Genomic DNA, 22,973 nt, shown 5'->3' with positions numbered 1-22,973 from the left:
TGATGTAATGATTTATTGACTAGCTGTTAGCTATTAAGTTAATTAGTCATTAACTACTATGATTGCCAGCAGTAGCAAACATGAGTGAATCCTCTGCAGCAGTTTTTCAGAGCGACCAGAGGATGCCGAGGTTGTGAAGTCTATTGCGTTCACTCTATCAGAAGACCAGGCAGCCAGATCTTCATCTCTAGAGCAGGGATGAGATCCACAAAACTGTACATAATGATCACATTAAATTATGTATTTTTTAAAATAGGGATTTGTTTTTTCTGATGTGTGACCATTAAATTATTAAATTAAATAATTATTTCACAGATTTTAATCTTTATGTGCCATATACATGGGGCTGCCCTAAATTAACAGCATTGGTAATTACCAAAATCATTTCCTACATTTCTATAATGGTTAATACACCAGTATGTAGAAGCTCTTTAACCAAAATTATGTTTTTTATGCTAAAAAATGATTACTGTTGTCCAGGAATTTTCAAATTCACTGCTTAAATATAAATGAAATGGGGGGGGGGAGAAATAGTAAAGCACATTATTATTTCTTGATTAAGATGTCAGATTATAGTTATTTATTTGCATCCCTGAACAGAAAAAAAAAAAAAAAAAAGATTTTAGTGGTTGAATGTTGTGCTTGATTCATTTCTGACTTCTCAGAGAAGCCCAGTGAGCTCAGAGGCTCAAGTTTGGGTATAAAAAGGTGAATTCAGTTAGAAATTCCTCATTCTTGTTCAAAATGGTAAAACGCTGAGACGTAAACATCTATAAATAAAGGACTGGAAAATGGTAAATAATTTCCAACTGTTATTTAACAGATTTTCTTTTTTTGGTATATTACAGATATTATGCATTAAAATCACAGGGGGGGAAAAAGGGGGAAAAAAGTAATGGAATTTTACAGTTTTTAACAGTTTTCATATCTGGCACCTTTACTGCCTTTTTTCTTTGTTATTATTATTATTATTATTATTATTATTATTACTTCTTTTAGTTATAAGCTATGGACAAAATAAATAATTTTAAACTGTTATTTTGCAGATTTTTTGGGGAGTAAATTACAGTATTTTACAGTACATTACAGGTGCTGGTCATATAATTAGAATATCATGAAAAAGTTTATTTATTTCAGTAATTCCATTCAAAAAGGGAAATGTGTATATTATATTCATTCATTACACACAGACTGATATATTTCAAATGTTTATTTCTCTTAATTTTGATGATTATACCTGAATACTAATGAAAATCCCAAATTTACTTCACTAGAAAATTAGAACATTACTTATGATCGATACAAAAAGAATTTCTTGATATGCTGGCCAACTGAAAAGTATGAACATGAAAAATATGAGCATGTACAGCACTCAATACTTAGTTGGGGCTCCTTCTGTGGCGCTGGTCAGGTGTCATGAGAGCCCAAGTTGCTCTGATAGTGGCCTTCAGCTCTTCTGCATTGTTGGGTCTGGCGTATGGCATCTTCCTCTTCACAATACCTCATAGATTTTCTATGGGGTTAAGGTCAGGCGAGTTTGCTGGCCAATTAAGAACAGGGATACCATGGTCCTTAAACCAGGTACTGGTAGCTTTGGCACTGTGTGCAGGTGCCAAGTCCTGTTGGAAAATAAAATCTGCATCTCCATAAAGTTAGTCAGCAGCAGGAAGCATGAAGTACTCTAAAACTTCCTGGTAGACAGCTGCGTTGACCTTGAACCTAAGAAAAACACAGTGGACCAACACCAGCAGATGACATGGCACCCCAAACCATCACTGACTGTGGAAACTTTACACTCAACCTCAAGCAACATGGATTCTGTGCCTCTCCTCTCTTCCTCCAGACTCTGGGACCTTGATTTCCAAAGGACATGCAAAATTTACTTTCATCAGAGAACGTAACTTTGGATCACTCAGCAGCAGTCCAGTCCTTATGGTCTTTAGCCCAGGCAAGACGCTTCTGACGTTGTCTCTTGTTCAAGAGTGGCTTGACACAAGGAATGCGACAGCTGAAACCCACGTCTTGCATATGTCTGTGCGTGGTGGTTCTTGAAGCACTGACTCCAGCTGCAGTCCACTCTATGTGAATCTCCCCCACATTTTTGAATGGGTTTCGTTTCACAATCCTCTCCAGGGTGCGGTTATCCCTATTGCTTGTACACTTTTTTCTACCACATCTTTTCCTTCCCTTCGCCTCTCTATTGATGTGCTTGGACACAGAGCTCTGTGAACAGCCAGCCTCTTTTGCAATGATCTTTTGTCTCTTGCCCTCCTTGTGCAAGGTGTCAATGGTTGTCTTTTGGACAACTGTCAGGTCAGCAGTCTTCCCCATGATTGTGCAGCCTACAGAACTAGACTGAGGGACCATTTAAAGGCCTTTGCAGGTGTTTTTAGTTAATTAGCTGATTAGAGCGTGGCACCAGGTGTCGTCAATATTGAACCTTTCCACAATATTCTAATTTTGTGGTGTAGTGAATTTGGGATTTTCATTAGTATTCAGGTATAATCATCAAAATGAAGAGAAATAAACATTTGAAATACATCAATCTGTGTGTAATGAATGAATACAATATACAAGTTTTACTTTTTGAATGGAATTACTGAAATAAATACACTTTTTCATGATATCCTAATTATATGACCAGCACCTGTAATGTACTAAAATATATAAAAACAAGTGAATTTATATGTTAGCTGTGAAAAGGCAAACACATCAGATGTCTGTATTTTTTTTTTATAAACAATCATTTATTCTTGTATGTGACCATGAAATTATACTGTTTTACTGTATTTTAGCATTTATTTTTTGTTTATCATCTTCTTCTTCCAGTGAAAAGCTATGAACAGAATTTCCAGCCTTTCAGTTACACAATTGGCATATTTGGTGTGATTATTATTACTTCTAATAAAATAAAATAAATACCTCTGTCACTATTAAACCTGCCTTATAGTGCTGTGGTGGCGTTGCCCGTGTTTTTCATGGTTTCTTTTAAATCAGGGGTGTCCAATCCTGGTCCTCGAGGGCCACAATCCTGCATGTTTTAGATGTTTTTTAGATGTGTCAGGATTGGACACCCCTGTTTTAAATGAATGAAGCAGCAACAGGCGGTTCAGCGTGTTGACGGTGACGCAACGTGAGGAGGACCAGAGCAGACGACTCACACAGCGGTATAAGACACACTGCTGCTGCTGCTTCATTCATCCCTCAGCGAAGGACAGCAGCTTTCTATCCGGTTATTTAACAGGAAACCTCTCTTCTGTGAGTACAACTTGCTTTAATGTCCTTATATTTTAGGTTTTAAAAAAAAAATCCCGCAGTTACAGCGTTAGTTTGTCGGTTTAATTAAACCTCCAGGTGGTATTTGTAGTCGGAAAATACGTTAAAAAAGCTAAGTTAATTTAGAAAAAAAAACCCGACAGTGTTTGTGTGTTGTTGTCGTTAATTAGCACAAATTGTGCTAGCTTACGTTAGCTCAGGTTCAAGGCGCTACCGGAGGAAGCTAAAGGTTTGTACGTTCACGCTGCTCCAGTCAAACATCATTATCTGTTACCACTGTGCCGCCAAAGAGGCTTTAGTGTTGCTTTAAAGTGAATTTAAGTCGTTTTTTTGTTCGTTCCCTGTGAGTGTGAGACGGTGAGGGAGCACATTTCTCTGCAACAGGCTGGTGGTTTGGAGGGATGTGAAGAAAACGCCCGTGGAGATGTCATCATCCTCCTTCATCCTCATGCTCGCACCTTCTGACTTTTACTTCCAGCTGGAGGAAACAATGACGAGCTTGTTGTTGCCAAGAATGAACGAAAATGAGCTGGCAAATTAATTGAGATGACAGTGGGGTGCTGTTAGAATGTGTGCTGGGATGGAAAAAGTTGGATAATTGAACACAGGTGGCGTCTAAAGAGGAAATAAAGTGAGGAATGAGATGTGAAGCTCTTTCTGGAGCTATAAAATTGCATCTATTTTGCTTGCATTTGCCTTATTGGTTAAACTATGCATCCTTCAGTTGTTTGTTTTGTCTGTTTAATACTGAAGTAGCTCAAATAAGTGAACTTGAGTGAAGTTAATCCACTGTGCATCACTCAAACAGTCAATAGATTATCAAAAAGTGCCAATAAATTTCATTCCAGCACCTGCTTTTAGGTCAAAGAAGCAGTTTTTTCTGGCCCAAGTCGATTTGATATTACAAATAAAGTGGGGTTATATATTGGCATTTCCTCTCCAGGTGATGTAACTGACTCTGTGCCTCTTCACAGCTTCCCCGTCTGCTGAGAAAGCCCGCATCATGTCTAAAGGTACGGTGGTTCTGGCCTACAGCGGCGGACTGGACACGTCCTGTATCCTGGTGTGGCTCAAGGAGCAGGGCTACGACGTCATCACATACTTGGTGAGGTTGCAGGACAAGTGTGCTCGCAGCAGCTCGACAGGTGGCTTTCACTTGTCTGAACCGGCTGCTTAAGCACGTTTGTTGGGGTGAACTTGTTGTTGCTTGTCATGTGCGAGTCGTCTGCCCCTATAAAAACCTGTCAGAGCAACAGTACTGGTTGTCTGGCAACCGTGGGATTTGGCTTCATAATGCCAGCGCAAATCTGCCTGGATTTACTTTTTACCCCGGGGCCAGTCAGAAGTGCACAGCAGGCAGATTTTCTTGTTCAACTTCATTCAGTGGTTTTGTGGGTCAGTGTGGGGGGATGGGTGATGGTCTAGAGTTCACTGCTATGGCGCAAGAGGTGCAGTCCTCCAAATCTATTTTGGTTTTTGCTCTGATCCAATGCAATGGTTCATGAAATTCCAAAATAAGAAAGAGTACACGGCACCAAAAAGGCAATCAGTAGTGTGCTGATATGTGTGGGGAATAATATTTAGCAGTGTTTCCACTGTTAGGTGTTCAAGGGCATCAGTGCAGTGGGTTACATAACAATATGACTTTTCCACAATCTACTGTAAATGTATGATCAGAAAAAATACAGAGATTATAATAGTCATCTGCCAAAACACCAGAGGCATTCTTCAGTATTTGCGCTGCAGATATGCCAGTCGTGTTTACTAGATCAATTTTTTCGAAAAAATGTTCCCCTGCTCGGCTCAGGAGATCAGACAGCCTCTCCATGCCCTGAAGTGGTGCTCGTGCTTGATTTGAGCTGTGACGAGGTTCTTACATCTCCTGCACAGACGTGATCTGAATGACAAGATGGTGGATTTTCTGAATTAACTCTTGCGCTGGCATGTGCCTGTGTGTTGATGCATTTATTCTCACAGAAGTCAGCAAGCCTAGTGTTGGTTTTTCATCATGTTGATGTCTGTTGTAAATTTTACGTTGGACCTCTGTCTATCCAGGCCAACATCGGACAAGATGAAGATTTTGAAGCAGCTCAGAAAAAGGCAGAAAGCCTCGGTGCCAAGAAGGTGAGAGACGATGAAATGTGCTGTTGCTTTGGATGAGACATTGCACTAAAATGCTTTAAAATTCATATCTATATTCATATTTGCCCTTGATTTGTGTTCAGGGTTTGATTTCCCAGAATCACAGCTCATGAATGTGGTGCTTTCTGCCAGCTGACTGTCAAATGTTGGATGTCAGAGCTTCCCCCGAGCAGCTGGATACACTCATACATTAGTGTTCTCCATTGCTGTGGCATAATGATGATAGAACTCTGCCCGAAAGCAAATTTCCAGTGTCATAGCATACAGTAATGAACCAAAGTCAATAGTCTTTTTTTTTTTTTCTGTTTTCTCTTGAGTGAGAAATGTTCCCTTTATTCATCTCACAAAGCCCTTTTGTGGTGAACAGTTATGTCTTTTTTTCTAGAAGGGAAATATATTGGAAATCAAAAACTATTTCTCACAGGGATGAAATGAATCAAATGTGGAACACAAAGCCCTCTTCTTGTTCCTTTTGCAGGTTTTCATTGAAGACCTGCGCTCACAGTTTGTGGAGGACTTCATCTGGCCTGCGGTTCAGGCCAACGCTGTCTATGAGGACCGGTACCTGCTGGGCACGGCGGTAGCGCGGCCCTGCATCGCCCGCCGTCAGGTGGAGATCGCCCGCAGGGAGGGTGCTCAGTTTGTGTCGCATGGCGCCACTGGAAAGGTAAATCAGATAAAAGACAGGAGGACACCCAGTGGGAAAACAATGTCAAAAATCTGCTAATGTCACTGAATCCCAGCACCTATGAAATGAAATTGTTGACATTTTTCTTTATTCTAAAGCTGGGACAGAAACCCAGAGGTCAGGGATGTGACATAAAACTGAAGCCCTAGACATTCTAAGCCCTGTGACTGATCCACTTGGAAATCCTGATCTGCCTTTTCTAAACACAAACTAGTAAACTAGGTCACTAGTCAAACTCTCGAATTTAGGCCACGTGTTTGAATATTAACTTTCCTAAATCAAACTTTAACAGGAGATTTAAAGAAAAAAAAAAAAGCAACTCTTGAAAAGCTGTAATTTTCTTCTATTCAGTCATCAATTCAATTTAAAAAAGTTTCCTGTCGTGTCAAGATTTCGTGACACTGCATGAATCAGCAGCTAAATCAAATGAATCCCTGCACCTCAGATTAAAATTTAAATGTGCTTTTGCACTTTGACACCCTGCCGGATGCCTGTCTGATGAGCATGAGTGGGCATAAGTGAAAAATTAACTGCCTGAATACGACACAAACTCTCGTGATGTTTTTTTTGTCCTGTAGGCTCACATTGCCGTTTCATTACATGCCTTTATTGTTGTTGCATGTGTCTATGCAACAAAATGTAATGCCTCCTGCCAGATGAGCACATGAATTAGATTCACCAGGAATCAATATTCTTAAAGTATCAAGGACAATATGACATTTATTTGTTTATTCCTGAGCAAAGTATTATTTATCAAGGGGAAAAAAAACGGGGGTTAAATTACCTTATACATCAGGGATCTCAAACTCCAGTCCTCGAGGGCCGCAATCCTGCAAGTTTTAGATGTTTCCTTCTTCCAACACACCTGATTCAAATGATCAGCTCTGCAGAAGCCTGATAACGTTCCTGATCATGTGAATCAGGTGTGCTGGAAGAAGGAAACATCTAAAACTTGCAGGATTGCGGCCCTCGAGGACCGGAGTTCGAGACCCCTGTTATACATGAACTAGAAAGGCAGAGTGAGCTGTGAGGAGACTGACTACAGCCGTCATGTGTGGTTGAGCAGGTTGTCCCTCAGACTGTGACCTGCTCTGACATACTTTGCTGCATCTATGGTGCAAACATTCGACATTGTGTTTAATTTTTTTGTGTTCTTGGACAGTGAGTCAAGCTGTTCTTGTTAAGAACGTTCCGCTGATGTTTTCATGTGTGCTACAGTGAAACAAAAAGTGACCCATTTGTCCACTATGTCCTACTCTCACTGCACATTTTGTTCCTCTTAGGTGCAAAACATCTTTGATTGGCTAAAACATAGCCAAGAGAAGGTGCAGAGGTCTAGTTTCCTCTTAGATCACTTGAATCACAATATATTTAAAAGTTAGTGAAATTTCTGCCCAATGATGCCAAAAACATACTTCCTACCTCAGCTTTCAGACCTTGTTTGGACTAAGAGCCCAAGTCCTTTCTTCTTTTTTTGTGAATTCAGATTGTATCCAGATTTATTTTTTAAAAATCTGGACAGCACAAAAACAGATAAAATGTGATTTATTTATTTTTTTTGTTGCAAATCTGATCCACACAACACGTGGAGGTGATGATGGAATTCCAATCAGAGCTCCACAGATGTGTCTCAGTCCAGATGTTCTGGATGCTTTAATTGGATTTCAGTGTGTTTTACGACACCCGCAGTGCGATTCAACACACAGGTGCAAGTTCTAAGCAGAGTCCGTGCTGCTGCTGTCATATCGCTGTGGAAGACAACATGAAAACAACAGTCTGTGGACAGACGCCAAAATACATTGTCTGCTTCAATGGAAGGCAACTATGTGGTCACTGATGCCTTTGTTGTTTCCAGAGCAACCCGTGTTGATAGGCTGGTGATGTCCTGACATACAAATCCAATCTAATTACTTGCAGATAGCAGTGCTGACAGTCTGTCCTGATGATGTTGTTTTAGAAACAAATCAGATTTGCCTGCAGTGAAATCAGATTTGTTATTTAAGCGAATTGCTCATAGTTTAAATGTACAATAAACAGACTTTTGGGGCATACTGTAAACAATTTGTGCTGACAGCAGTGACATATCCCCCTTTAAGATTATTTTGATATTAAACAGTCACGTATTTATGCATCCACTGCAACAGAGGAACATGAACACTAGTTTTGAGTTGTGTTTGTGTCTATCTGATGACTGTGAGTCCAATATTTGCTCTGTTTTTGGTCTCCCATCAACTCCTGAGAGAAGTATATACAGTGGAAACTGGTGTCTGCTGCAGTGATGTGAGCAGTGAGACCCTGAGCGTAAAATAAAACCATGAAGTTGTGTGCTGCATCGCTCAACAAGGAGCTGAAACTCATAATAAAACTCAGCCGAGTGGAGCTGAAGAGTTGGCTGATATTTCTGTGTAGGATCATAACATCAGTGTCACTTCATTCACATAGCTGCTTTAGCTACATTGCATTTACAATTCAATTAAAACACTCACATTCAATGTGGTTACATTCAAAATAATCAGATATTTTAAAATAATGAATTTAATATGCAGTTTTATTCCCGCTTCAAAGAGACTGCCTTCTCATTGGTTGAGATGCTGTGTCCATATTTCCCCTGTAGATGGAGACAGACACCACACCATGAAGTTAATTGTCCATCTTTTTGGACAGTTTGTTTATGAGTGGAATTGTAAATGAAAATGCAGCTCCCCTCCAGCTGTTTGTAGTAGAAACACAGATGGAGTACAAAAAACAACAGGAGCAACCATTCAGGCATGTAAAGCAAAACATGCAAACATTGCTGCTTAACCATCACTAAATGCAACAGCTGAATAGTTTGGCAAGAATTACCTCAATCGTTCGACAGCCAAGTAATCTGCTGCTATTTTAAGCGATTGAAGCCATTTTTATAAAGCTTTCTTTGGTAGAGCTTTGGAGATGTTTTGGTTGCACAAAACTGGTTATTTCAATATATCACCTTTTGGAAATAGCAAGTGAGGCTTTTCATAGTTTTCTGACCCTTTATTGAGTAAATATAGATAATATAAAATGAATAAATAAAATAATTGTTCGCTGCAGCCTTCTTGTCCGTACTTTCAGTTAATGTCACTGATTTTAAATTGTTCAATGTTGAGCTGAACTGTTTGTACTTTTCAGGGAAATGACCAGATACGCTTTGAGCTCACGTGCTACGCGCTCTACCCTGAGGTCAAGGTGAGTTTACTGGTTCATTGTTTTGAAAGCATGCAGTGAAATAGGGATGCACATTATACAGTTTTTGCCGATATCAGATATAAAGATATTTTCCAACTTATTTTAGCCAGTTGCTGGTGACGATACAAATATGTGCACATGCAATATGTTTTTCTATGTGCTGTGCCTGCTCTTATCATGATGGCTGCTGGCAAATGTAAATACAAAATGAAATGCATTTCAAATGTACACTTTTCCTGGGCAAAATAAGAAAACTACTCCAGTGTAAACGTAAAATATTTATTTTTATGTAATATTTTCAAACCAAACTGAAAACTTCAGCCTGACAGTGTTAATTTGTCATTTTAGGTTGATGCCCATATTTCCCAATAACGATGGAGATGTTTGTATTGTTATGCATCCTTACTGTACAATAATGCTTGTGCGGCCAGAACAAATCTCTTCCTCTGTGGTTTGTGTTGTTCAGATCATCGCACCGTGGAGGATCCCTGAGTTTTACAACCGCTTCCGGGGGAGAACTGACTTGATGGAATATGCACAGGTGACATTTTGTTTACTTGAATTTCTGATGAGTCTGTCAGCTATTTGAAAATGCTGATTCACCATACAGTGGGCAGTATATTAGCAGACACTGCTATCTAAAGCTGCCAGTGGAAAAAGTTCTGCCTTTAAAGGAATGATGATGTTCACATTTGTCACTGATAAACATTTAAGTTTGTTTAAGTATACAATCTGAAAATTAGGCATACTGCAGAACTTAAAGTGCTTTCTCCCAGTCACTGAATGCATTTATGTACTTATTTTGTATCTACATTTAGCCATAAATGGATGTAGATTCATTTATTTTTGAAAATATTTTTTATTCTTTCTTACTTTTGCGCTGCTGAAACACCTGATTTTCCCCCTTGGGATCAATAAACAGCTAACTTAGCCATATGTCTTGACAAAACCTCAACATATTTTCAACAAAACCAGGAATCCCTTTACCAATATTTGTATCTTTATTATATGTTTATAATAAAGAAATACAATTCTGTTTAATATTACATCTCTGCTTTCTGTTTGTAGTGTAATTTCACACTCATTAATACACTCACATCAGCCAGTGTCCGATTAAAGCACTCAGACCACACACACATTCTCTGGCTGTCTGTTGTTTTTTTTTTTCCCACATGGTCCCATCTGACGGTGGTCCTGACCAGTTGTTCCCACTAGAGGGTGGTCATGATTTAGTCAACACCTCTCACTCACTGGTTTTGGGGTGTACTTGTGAAATCATGCAATCTTAAAACACCAAGTTGGAAACTTTTCCCTCAAACATACCAAAATGTCTTTGTTTGTTGGTTGTTTTTACCATTTTCTTTGCGGAATCATGAAGACAAAAGCAGTGTGGAGAAAAAGACATATTTTGGTCACACAGCACGCCAAAAACCAGCTGCTTGACATAGTTGTCCTGCTTTCTTGCATTGAGAACTTTCTCAGCAGGCAAGTATAACTCTCAGTGAAAGCCTGTTGCAGTTAACTTTCAAACTGAAAGTGTGTAAAATAACAACCGCTGTCTCTGTCAAACTGTAGAAACATGGCATCCCAGTGCCCGTCACGCCTCGCGCACCTTGGAGCATGGACGCCAATCTCATGCACATCAGGTGGGTACGGCTGCATCTTCTTCACTTTTAATTTCAGAATCGTAGTCTTTTCGGTCAGAAATAAACAATGTAATTCTCTAATTTATCTTCCTGTACAGCTACGAGTCTGGCATCCTGGAGAATCCCAAGGTAAGTTTTCAATGTCACATCAAAGAAAGTGTCATCATTCCAGCGGTTGTCAATGCTGCCCCTTCGTCATCCTTTTATAAAATGGCACAGGTTAAATACCAAGAAAGTTACTGGTCTGAAACACTTGTCTTAATTTGCTTTGTACAATTACATGTTCACTGACGGTGCTGGTTGTCATGGGGATTTATTTATAAGCTTAATTACTGGCAGCACTCTTCCAGAACATGTCAAAAATAGAAGTTAGTCAGGGGACAACAGTTTGTACAGGTAAAAACAAATGTACATCTGAGAGTGCATCTCAATATGTATGACATATCGCATGAACATCTCGAAGTCGATGCCATCTTCACATCTGTACCTGTTCTTAAAATGTCTGACAAAGTTGGCTCGCTTCGGCCACCAATAAGGAAAGGTGTTATACAGTTGACTACAGTAAATCATCTCCTCTCAAGCACACACTGTGTTTGCTGCGAACAGACAAACATTCGACTTCTTGTACAGTTAAATGCATCACACACTCGGAGTGACACAGCAGCGAGCCCACTCTCCGTTCTGCTGACCGTGCCAGCTCCATCCGACACAACACGCCTCACTCTCTCACAGTGCCACGGCTGAGACAAGAGTTTGATCTCTGCTGGGGTCGGAGGTCAAGGCGGTACATACAGGTTGCCCCCAGTGACCCCCACAGCTCCCATCCCTTGGTTGCTGTGTCTGTGTCTGTGTCTCTCTTCACCCCGGGTCTTCGCCGGGCCCTGGGAAGAGCCTGGGACACACAGACACTGACTTGTCGTCAGCAACGCTTCGACTAATTCCCGATTTCATGGGAGCCTGGGAGGGGGAAGGGTTAGGGCGTTGCACCCAGCTGGGGCCTCCTGAGTTCCAGCCCCAACTCCTCGGGACCTCATTGTTCCACTGGTTGCGCCGCCGCAGGCTGCGACGTGGGAGGGGAGCCATTTCATCATGACACCGTGACACCAAAATGTCACCAGTAACAGTAAAGTACAAAGACAGTGCGCCAGACAGATGAGTCCCCAAAGCACGGGGTGTCACATGGAGGCGAGGGGTCCCGCGCTGCTGGAGTGGAGATGCAGGGGCAGGGCCACTGTAACTCACAGACCTCTATCTCTCACTCTCTTTCTCTGTCCCTTTCCCACCCCTCCGCTGCCTCTTTAGTGGTCGTCCTGCGGAGAAATGTTTTGAAAAGAATGAGATGAACCAGCTCAATAGCATAGCGATGCATCATGTTAGTATTGTGTAACTGATTTCATTCAGGGGGTTTTGTGTCGGACCATTTACTCCAATATTGAATCAATTAATGGCATGAAATACAATGAAATATTTATGGTTCAGAGATCTAAAGTGGTAAAAGGATTTGAATACATTACCCCGGGAACAAAATGATGTTTTGAACTCTGAAAGAGCTGTAATAATTTAGTAATTTTCAGTAGCCACAACTTCTGAACCCGTCTGGCAATTGGACTTTTTCCAAGTTTGTTTGTTAATGAAGGTCAGAGTTTACGTCTCAACAATAAGATCAAAGTAGAATTTTTATATTTAACGCTAATTTAAATGCTTTTTTTTGAACCAGTAAGTGAATACAAATGCAATTTTACCCCAAAAATAACCAACAAAGTCATTTTATCCCCCACATGCTCAAGCTGACATGTCAGATTCTGATCCAGCTCGAAGGTCATCTGATAGAAGCCACCTTGTTCTAAGTATCTCCTCTGTGTATCGGCCTCTCTCTCTCCTCCAGTTACAGCCCTGGAGGCTGAGGCCGGACCTCAACTATTCAAACACCCCGAATCCCCCCACCTGTGACACAATGGTCCCTCTCTGCTCAACACCGTCAGATTAGGAAACGTCCAAATGGTCGCTCATATGTTCTGCTGTAGATAAGAGTCGGCAGAGTTCAGGTTACTCTGTGATTAACACTATATCCTTCCTGATAACCCCAGACCATGTAGCCCATACCACAATGGCCCGGGGACCTTTTTTATTTACTCATTTCCATCTGGGAGCGTTAACCTATGTGAAGATATGCACTCTGGGTCACTTCAGCTAGCTGTTGACATGTTTATCCAGTTACATTTAGTACTATTAGCATGCAACTGATAACTGCCTTCACTTTTTGCTTGTTATAAACTGAAATAATTATCTTATCTCTTATAGATTCTGTTCAATTTTAGGTTGCAGTTAATGCAAATTGTGAACCTTTCCATACTTTTCATTCAAAGATATTAGACATCGAAAAGGCCATACTTGTCAGATTTCTGCTTCTTTTTGGCTAATAACTGCAACATAGCAAGATTTTGATCATTTTCTTTAGACAAAAACAATAAAATCAATAAACCTTGCTCAGTTAAGTTTCCCAAGTTGTCCTATAAAACAATGCGGAGTAGAGATGTGATGTAAAATGTCATATTCGGTCCTAAGATCAACCACTAGTTGGCATTAACTGGTCGTTTTTTTTTATTACTATCTAGAATTTCCGTTATTGTAGCATTCTTTAAACGTGATCAACAATATGCCAATTGTTGGATGCCTCCACATCCTCCAGTTTCCTCACTCTCTCCGCTCTTTGTCCGTCCACACATGAGCAGTCAGAGCCCACCCTGAGGCAGCCCGACACTCGTCCTGAGTCATTAAAACATCACCTCAGTCTTAATTACAGCCTCTGTCAGTGAGTTTCCCCGGGCCCGCTTTGTTCTTTGATCAGGGAGCCGACGGGCCACTGCTCACGTTGACCAGGGCTAAAGGAGCGAAACGGCAAACCTCTGCTCACCTAGAGGAAATGAAAACTTGTTTGCTGCTGGTCACACGGCCTGCTAGAGAAGATGGATGGTCGGAAGGCTGCCTGTAGGGTTAGGAAGTGGCCTTGTAGGTGTATGTATACATGTGAATGTGTGCTTTGAAGCAAAGAGGTCAGCGTTTATCGTGTGCCCTCGCTGCCCTCGGGTCTGATTAGCCTGACCTGTGGTACTTAGCGAGTGCTCACCGTGTCCACCTCAGCATCACCGCAACTCTAGCTTCATGGAGAACTGCCCGTTGCCCTCATTAAATTCAGCTGAGGGTCTAACATTAACCAAAACATCCTGGGTGTTAAGAATATAAATATCTCTCCATCACATCACGTGCGTATTGTTTTATACTTGGCTCAATTTGCCATGTTTGCATTTTAAAGAGAGGGACACGACTTGAAACGTGGTGATTTAAGCATCATTTCCAAACCGCTGCGCCAAAGATGTTTTTACCATCCTCTTCTGTTCAACTCTCCTTTCTCCTCCTCCTCCTCCTCCTCCTCCCCTCCCGTCTCCCTTCTGCCACCTCCACGTCTTTTGGCCCCTCCGGCTTTGATTGAAAACCAATGAGGCAACTAATAAGTGGAAAGATAGAAATTTACTTGCTTTAAGTTCATGCGTCAGCCTCCTTCTTTGCTGTATGGGCCACGTTTAGCACAACAATATCGCAGAAGCAAAGACTGCCAAAGGAGCTGCTCTGTGCTACATGATGGTGCGCTTCACGCCCCATTTCCCACCAATACGCCCTGGCCCCCCCGCCTTCTCTATCTCTACCTTTTCCTCTCTTTCAGGGCCACGGCTTTGGGACAGGTCCACCTGCAGGGGGTTTGAATTGAAATGCATTGATCTCTCGCTCACTGGAAACAACCTTATTCCCTTACATTTCCCTTTTTCCCCCCTTTGTGTCCAGTAGCCAATAACTTTGAGCTTCCATTGTTGCAGCATGCATGCGTTACCAATTTATTTTTTAAAATAAATGTTTAAAAAGTGTCTTTAATCAACAATTGGGGCCTTTTCTTTAAGCCACAGCACGCTCAATGCTCATACAGGGAGCAAAATGATTATTTTAAGCTCAGAAAGTTAGCTTAATTTCAATCTAATCTGTAAAAATAAAAACTATAAAGGCAAGTAGTTTTATAGTTTTCCTGGAAGTTCACAACCTGCCACCTATAAATATTGTTTCAGCTAATGGCTCTTATGTTCTGCACTCTGTTTTTATTTGAAGGTTGAAAAGACAGCCAAAAAATTCATTCCGTCTTCTCCCCCCCCCCCCTCCAACCTCAAAGAGTAAGCATCAAAAGGCTTTTTAGGGTAGTCATTTTGTCCCTCTCCTGTTCGCTCTCATTTGGCATCTTTCAGGGCACTGAGGCAGAAAATAAAGGAGAGGGAGTCGGGCGCCTTCCCAGTCAATTTTGGTGTTTAGTTAAAAGGAAGGAAAGTGATTGCGCTGCTCGTTTTCTCCTCACTGACAGGCGGCAAGCGGATGCCGATTAGTTATTGTATGATGATTTAGAGTCTGGTAAAGCTTTCCATTTAAATGCACCCAGTAGTTATTTTGCATAGTCCCCCTGCAATTTGCCTCAGCTCAGGAGACATTGGCCATCGTCTTGGCCTAATGCTGTGTAATTGTTGGAGGGGCACATCGCTGGGCGGACACGTCAGGACTGCCACGCTCTTTTAGGTCCCCAACCATGACTTACTGAAATCGCTCCCGGCTCCCGCCAACTGGAAAAAAACGACAAATGTCTGTCACTCAGGACAACTTTAGCGAATTTAGGGTGTGGACTCGAAAGCTTTGTTGTGCGATGCCCATTTAGGAAAATTCTTCATTTGAAAATAAATCAGAAGGGAAACGTCAGTCAGAAAATCAAAGCTGGAAAACTGGAAAATAAGAATCCAGCCAGAGAAGCGCAGACACTTGATGGAGTCGGCCGATGTGAGATTTTCACAGACAGGCAGAATATTATTGAGGACTTACTGTTGCTCAAATAGGTTCTGTCTTGGTATCTTAGGTGTTTTTTTGTTTTTTTTTTGACTTGTCAAGTGTTCACCATTCTCCGGGATGTGAGTCATTTCTTTCTTTTGCCCTTTTCCTCTCTTTCTCACTGCGTCCTGCTTTTCGCCGCCTTCCCCTGCGGTGAAGGGCCACACGGAGAAAATGAAACCAAATAGAGGAGAAAAATGGAACATTGATTTTTTTTCTTTTCTTTTTTTTGTCTTCACTCAACTCCTGATGTTGTTTTCAGGTTTCTTTCTTTTTCACGCATCATTCTCTCCGTTCTTCTGCCAGCCACGTCTGGAGCTGTCCGTTATCACCTCACACAATAGTCCCCACTTTTCCTTTCTTTGATGAGGTCTCAGAAGGTCGTAGTTATTCATGGAGGGGGAATAAAGTGTTCAAAATAGCGACAGTGAGTGTGTGATTTTTGTGTGTCTTGCAGAGCCATGCCCCTGCTGACCTGTACCTGATGACCAAGAATCCAGAAGATTCTCCCAACGAACCGGACGTGCTGGAGATAGAGTTCAAAAACGGTTCGTGTGCCGTGTAGCGTCATGTGTTGCTTCCTGATTCCTTTCTGATTCAGTGTTTGTCTTTAAGCTCACAACTTCTAAAGCCTAATGATTGATATAGATGTAAAAACATGTAAGTTATCAAAAAATTTTTAAAATACTTGCCATGTAGTTTTAGAATTGACATTCATTTGACGTTACACATTAGATTTTTTTTTTTTTAATCTGTCAAATTTCATTATGTGCACATGATATACAACAGATTCAATAATCAGCAATTCATTTCCACTTGAAATGTGAATTATTTGAAATGGATTTTGTTGAAATTTGTAAATCTTTTGCATTTAAGCTTCAATCATGTCAAGATATATATACGTTTTTTTATTTTTTGCTTTGATTCATAAATCCTAGTGTAGATCAGTAGGAAATGTGAGAAAAAAGAGCAAAGGAATGACAGGTTTAGTTGACCAGGAATCGATATGAGGCCTCACTGCTGATGACATTTATACCTTTGTTGTTGTTGTTGTATTCAGCTGTTTGGTCGCCTCCAACTTGTCTCAAGATTTTAGGGCTTAAACAGAAATTTCATTCATCAAATTGCATTTTGTTGCATATACACTCATGTGATATCAGTTCTGAGCTTGTATAATTCATCAGTGAGTGTTGTTGTCCATCTTTACTCACTGCCCACTCCAGTCCTTCCTATTACTTAACAGTGAGGGTTATAGCCGCAGGGCTACAGCTCTGAGGCTGACCCGGCTGCACTTTATCACCGCTTCTGACCACCCAGATTTATCCTAAACCCCATCACAGCATTACTTGGTCCAAAGCTGCCATGTTTGGCCCGGGGGCAAACGCACAGGCCGGAAGCATTAACTCCAGCTAATACACCGAGCCCCGAGGGGCCAGAGGAACGCTCATTAGATATATTGCCACGATGGCCAGACTGAATAGTAGAAAGTGTCACATGTTTGTGCAAAGAGAAAATGGCAAGAAACATCCAGGCCTGAGGCAAATGGCACAGATGTCCCTTCAGAACCGGTCACTGGTGGAGGCTCAAGTACAAGAACATCAATCAGATCAGAGACACTGGATTCTCTGAGCTTTATGGGCTGTAAATGTAATTTAAGGGGAGTTCAGAAGACTTGGTGGGAATACTTGCAGTCACTAAAGATGCCAAAAGTGCTTTTTTTTTTAAAAAGTGCAAATTAAAATGGCATTTACTCGTCAGTAAAGATGTGCAACAAAACAGATCTCACTTTACCAGTTTCCCAAAGAAATGTTTAACTGTGAAACAAGTTGGTTGGTGTCAGGGGATGAGATGTGCTTTTGTAAAAACAGTGATGCACTAGTAAAGCCCAGTCTGGTTTCGCGGGTTCTTTGCGGCCCTGCGCTCCATTTTCACACATATTCTCAGTGCCTTTATTGAGCGCCCTATGACAAAAGCTGTTTTAGTTGTCCACACAAAGGCCCAAGCCTACTCCTCCCTCTGAGCACAAGATCAGCACAAGAATGTTTCATTTCATTCCCCCTCCCACCTTTTCATCCCTGCCTTTCTCACCAAAGTTTTCTCACTGATTAAAAAAGAATATTTAACGACAGGAACCTTTTCCCCCGTCAAACGCTCCATTCCCCATTCCTCTCCCTTTTTCTTTTTTTTTTTTTTTTAAGGAAAAAAAAAAAAAATCATCCCTCCCTCCTTTCATGCCAAAGAAGTGAGGAGGAAAAAGAGACAGAGAGGAAAAATGTAAAGCAGTAATTTTTCCTACAACTGTGTCTGCGCTCCCATTGTCTGCACTGTTAGGGTGCAAAAAACTGAAGAAAAGGATCATGAGTAGAAAAAGAGCCCTTTAGTGAATGATGGAACCCGCAACACGGAGAGAGCGAGGAGAAAGAGAGCGCAGGGACGAAAGGCCAGCCCCTACACTCCCACGTTCAGACACTCAGTTAATTTATTTGAACTTTTAATCTAATTATTAGATATCTGGGAGGGGGCGCGGTTTTAAGAATGCACCATCCATACTGCCCTCTCCTGCTCTGGGAGGTACTTTTTTTTTTTTCCATGGGAGCCGCCGTGATTCCCGCGATATGAGAATGGAGCGTCAACAAAGCCCTTGTCTAAAAAAATTTGTCAAGTCCCTCACATGTCATTCCTATTAAGGCTTTGTAAATGCTGGCTGAAAGGCGACCAGAAGTGCTGCTCTTCTCTTCAAAGCTGCTTGACTGACAACTGCAAGCATGCTTAAGTGTGTGTAGAGCTCGACACTGGAGGGGACGGAGAGTGCAGCAGATTTCTTCTCATTTCCTTCTTGTGTAGTCTTTTAGAAAGGTTATATTCCCTTCTCGCTCGCGCTCCTTTTCACCCGTGTCTCTGTTTGTTTCCTCGCCTCCACCTTTGGCCCGTGTTCCTCATTGAAGGCCATGAATAAGCAGGTCTGTGACAGTGATTGATGTGCACTTGGTTTAAGTGGCTCGGCGGAGGAAGCGTGCGGAGCGAGCGTGGGTGTCTTTTTAAAGAGAAATTCTCCGTATGTTAAAGATAGACGGTAGGAAGCCGGGCGGTGATGGATCTGCAGGTGGTTTTGTCTCCTGCACATGCGCATGAACACACAAGCACTGAGTGGCGCAACAAAAAAAAAAAAAGAAATCTAAGCGTTAAAGAGAGTTTGGGTAACAAAGCTGCGTGTGTAATTGAATTAGGTAAAGGCCTGCCCACGATTTCACAGCTTTCAAATCAGCAGAGCCTTTGAATTTATTAGCCCTTCTCACCATCTCCTTTTGTGGAGGTTTTCACTTTTAGTTGACGACTATTGATTTGACTGACTAAGATAATGAGCGCTTGTCAGCAGATTTGATCAACTCTTTGCTGTTTTTGTCGCCAGTTCAATCAGTTGAAATGAATCTTTTTGTTAGTTTTTGTAGTTGTTTGTTGTTATTGATTAACTAGGCCGCACAAAAATTACATTCTTATAGTGTTTGTTTTGTGTGCTATGTGTTGATTATTTCTCTGATCTTGGTAAAAATCACCCGTCACTTTTCGCTGTAATAGGTTTTAGGACAAGTAGAGAAGATGAAGAGTGATTGAATTCACTTCATTTGCTTTCGGCTTTCCTCATGAAATGAAATGAATGAAATGAAAAATACTTTATTCATCCCAGAAGGGAAATTCAAATGTTGTTGTAAAAATTATTTTAGTTAATTTCAAAAATGGTTAGCATGCCTCTCTTGTGAAAAGAGAATGTTGCTGTTTAGTTTTTTGAATCTCAAACATAAAAATGCAAAGTAGATTGTGACGTTGCTTTATTTTATTGCAATTAGATTTTACCAAATACATTATAAGTCATATGAATTACCACTTATTGTGTTATAATGTTGGTGGACATGGATTTATTAATCAGCACTTTATTCCTTTAGGAGTGCCTGTGAAGGTGATCAATGTGAAGGAAGGCAAATCCAAAGACTCTGCACTGGATATCTTCTCATACCTCAATGAGATTGGGTAAGCATTTTTCTCTTTATTTCAAAAAAAGGCACCTTACACATGTGTCTTGTTAGATGTGATAAATCCAGTGAAAGTAAGTCTTTCTATCAGAATCAGTGTGTAAGTGTCCCCAGAGGTAGAGCAGTGGTTAAGTTCACCACCTCTGGAATGATGAGTGTTTGTCGCTGTTGGCCAGGGATCGCATACCGCCAGTTTTTTACTCCTGTGTCGTCCTCCACTCTTGCTTCCCTCTCTGCTTTCCAACTGTCAAAATAAATGAAAAGTCCTAAAGGTGAACCTGCCGATACCACAGAAGAATCTATTTTCCTCGACCGCTTTTTAGTTTTGAGCATGATGTTGAGCATTTTGTTTCAGTCAGTGCTGCTTCTTTACAACATGCGTAATTTGTCGTGAAATGACACAAACTATGCATTGAGTAAATTGTTAGGGAAATCTGAAACCGTTTTTCTGCTTTTCTTTTCCAATAAAGGGAAAATAAATAATGAAAGAGCTTGTTTGTTGGAGATTCTACAGAAAACTTTATTAATGAAAAGTATTCGTCACTATTTGGGTATTTTAATATTGTTTTGTGTGTAATAAATTCACTCCCAGCCAGTCTTATTGTGCAGCAAAACTATGCTAATCACAGTGATGCATGAAAACAACCGCACAGCAGATGGAAAGAGGCTTCTCTAGGAAATTTAATTTGTCGTCTGAATGGTGCATCGCAGCACACACTTGAAAATCTGTAACCAGAGCTACATCATGTGTGTTTCTGTTTATCTTGTACAATATTTGAAATAAACTACAAAACACTGATGCATACATCTAGATAAAGGTATGGTTGATCTGCCTTAATCCAAGTTTTTTCAGCTTCATTTCGACTGTATCTCACTTCATAAGCGGTCACATCACACAATGAAATATGTCACGGCGGCTTTCGCACTCTAATGCATTTGAAGAATAAAGTGTTTTGCTATAAAGGAGGCGTTGACACACACACAGGATTGACACCAGGTCAGAATTAAGCATCAGTTTGATGCGTGTAGCATTAAATGGGGTACCTTTACAGCAGCCTGCTGTCATGTACGTGTCATTTATTAAGGTAAACACGGTGAAATATCCTGTGTAATGGCACTGCGCTCTATTCTCAGGAAAGGCTGCAGATTTATGAACATATGTCAACATCAACGACTGCCTTGAGCAGGCTGCAGGGCTTTTATGAACTAAAGGAGAAGCTTTTTATGCAGAATGAAGTAACCGCGAGCAGCAGGTTCTGTAAGAATCATTTATAGTGATTTGTACATCAGTGCAATCTGACACTGCTGGCATTTTGATATGAGCACAATAGAGGTACATGTTTATGCTGATTTAGTCACATCTATTTAATGTATGTATATCTAAAATAGTTTCTTTACATTTTAAGCATTATCCTATTGTCACCTGAGTAACAGCAGAGTAACATTGTCCAAGAAACAGATGAGGTTCCTGGACATCTATTCAAAGTCTATCAAATATTTTCCACCAACAAGTCGCTTTGTGCTGCCCCATTTAAATGAACTCTCACCTGTCCGTCCCTCCCCTCCCACCTGTGTGCTGAGTGTTCCTCACTGGGCACCAAAATACCACACAGATACGCAGAGTGTATTAGAAAGTCAGGAAATGATCAGACTGCTGGTTGTTGAGCTGCCACAACAATAGAGCTCTTAATGTTGACGCCTCCTGTTGTTGGTTAAACTAATAAAGTGTTAAATTAATGTATAAGCGTGTCCAGTGAACCTGTCTCTGTCTCTTAGAGGAAAGCACGGAGTGGGTCGGATTGACATCGTAGAGAACCGTTTCATCGGCATGAAGTCCCGAGGTAAAGTTGAAAATTGTTGTTTGCTTCGTCTGTCTTGGTTGTGACATTTTCCCCATTTGTGCCGAATTAGCGTGACAGGTTTCCTCACGTACTCAAACAAACATATACACTGTAAATGCAGTGAGATGGATATGTTTGCACTTGCACTGAAATCCCTCTCAATATTTTAATTTTGCATCCGTTCAAAAGCCTTTCAGTAGCCGGGGCTTTCATGCAATTTGCAGTTATTTTACATGAGTGCTTTTTTGTCACACTTCCTATTCTGCTTCCATAAAAGTGGGCTGGATGGCAAATGCGCTCTCCTCAAGAGAAAATGTTTTCCTCTGGTTCACCTGGAATCATAGACACTGAAGTTACTTCCTTTCACTTATGCATGCACACACATACAGAAAACACACACACTGTGAATAAGAAAAAGGTGCACATGCTCCAGTGGATACACACAAATACACAGTCGATCACATATCTGCACACAGGGATGTTTTTTGTCTCTTTATCTTTGGCATCAACAGGCAACTTGAAAAGCTCCTTTGTTAGCGCTCTACATGTGTTGTCGCAGTAAATATACAAAGCCGGTGTGCCGTCCTGGCCTTGTATGACGCACTCACATACACACAAACGCGCCGCTCTTCCCCCACGACACTATGTGCTATGATTGGCAAATTGACTGGCCAGCAGACTGTGGATGTGGCGCAACTTGGCAGGTAGAAATTGGAAAATGGGAAGCCCACTTTTCTCTCCCCTCGGCTGAACAAAAGATCAAAGCTGTTTCCTCCACTGAAGCAATAGGAAGAGGTGGAGCACAAGGTGCCCGAGTGGTTGAATAACTACCATTGAGTGGACATGTTGGTCTCCTCTGGAATGGCAGTCGTGCCAGCACAATAGATGATGGGAGGGATCGAATGGGGGAACATGTCATACTTATTTGTGTTGGGTCATATTTATTTGCGTGGGGTCACGGAGGCGGAGGGGGATTGAAATGGTTTGTCAAGAATGTTGTCACTGTGCTACAAAGCATTCAACAGCTCGTGTTCCCGACAAACATTTCCCACCTGTCACAGCGCTGTCGGGCCTCTGACCTGTGTGCCGGTGATGGCCTCACTGGAGCTGCAGCCTCATCTCTTGATGAACAGGCTGCCTCGTGTCAAACCGCCGCCAAACTCCAAAACAGTGTCACTGGAAATAGTCATCAAACGCATTTGTAATGTATTTACTTGTTTATTTTTGTCAG

General features: G+C 41.2%; 1 protein-coding gene across 1 annotated transcript; it reads left to right on the top strand.

Moving 5' to 3' along the window:
- Nucleotides 1-3,162: 3,162 nt before the first annotated feature.
- Nucleotides 3,163-21,742, top strand: ass1 (argininosuccinate synthase 1; the record flags this gene model as incomplete). Its single annotated transcript, XM_008306500.1, has 11 exons — nucleotides 3,163-3,258; nucleotides 4,251-4,381; nucleotides 5,332-5,400; nucleotides 5,897-6,085; nucleotides 9,257-9,313; nucleotides 9,780-9,854; nucleotides 10,889-10,959; nucleotides 11,058-11,088; nucleotides 16,331-16,421; nucleotides 19,815-19,899; nucleotides 21,678-21,742. Coding segments are annotated over exons 2-11 (835 nt in total), but the record flags the coding sequence as incomplete, so codon positions are not given.
- Nucleotides 21,743-22,973: the final 1,231 nt, after the last annotated feature.

The sequence above is a fragment of the Stegastes partitus genome, unplaced genomic scaffold (genome assembly GCF_000690725.1).
Source record: "Stegastes partitus isolate 25-593 unplaced genomic scaffold, Stegastes_partitus-1.0.2 Scaffold3676, whole genome shotgun sequence".
Classification (NCBI taxonomy): Eukaryota; Metazoa; Chordata; class Actinopteri; family Pomacentridae; genus Stegastes; species Stegastes partitus.
The sequence above is the reverse complement of the archived record's forward strand: the minus strand, read 5'-3'. Positions and strand labels throughout refer to the sequence as shown.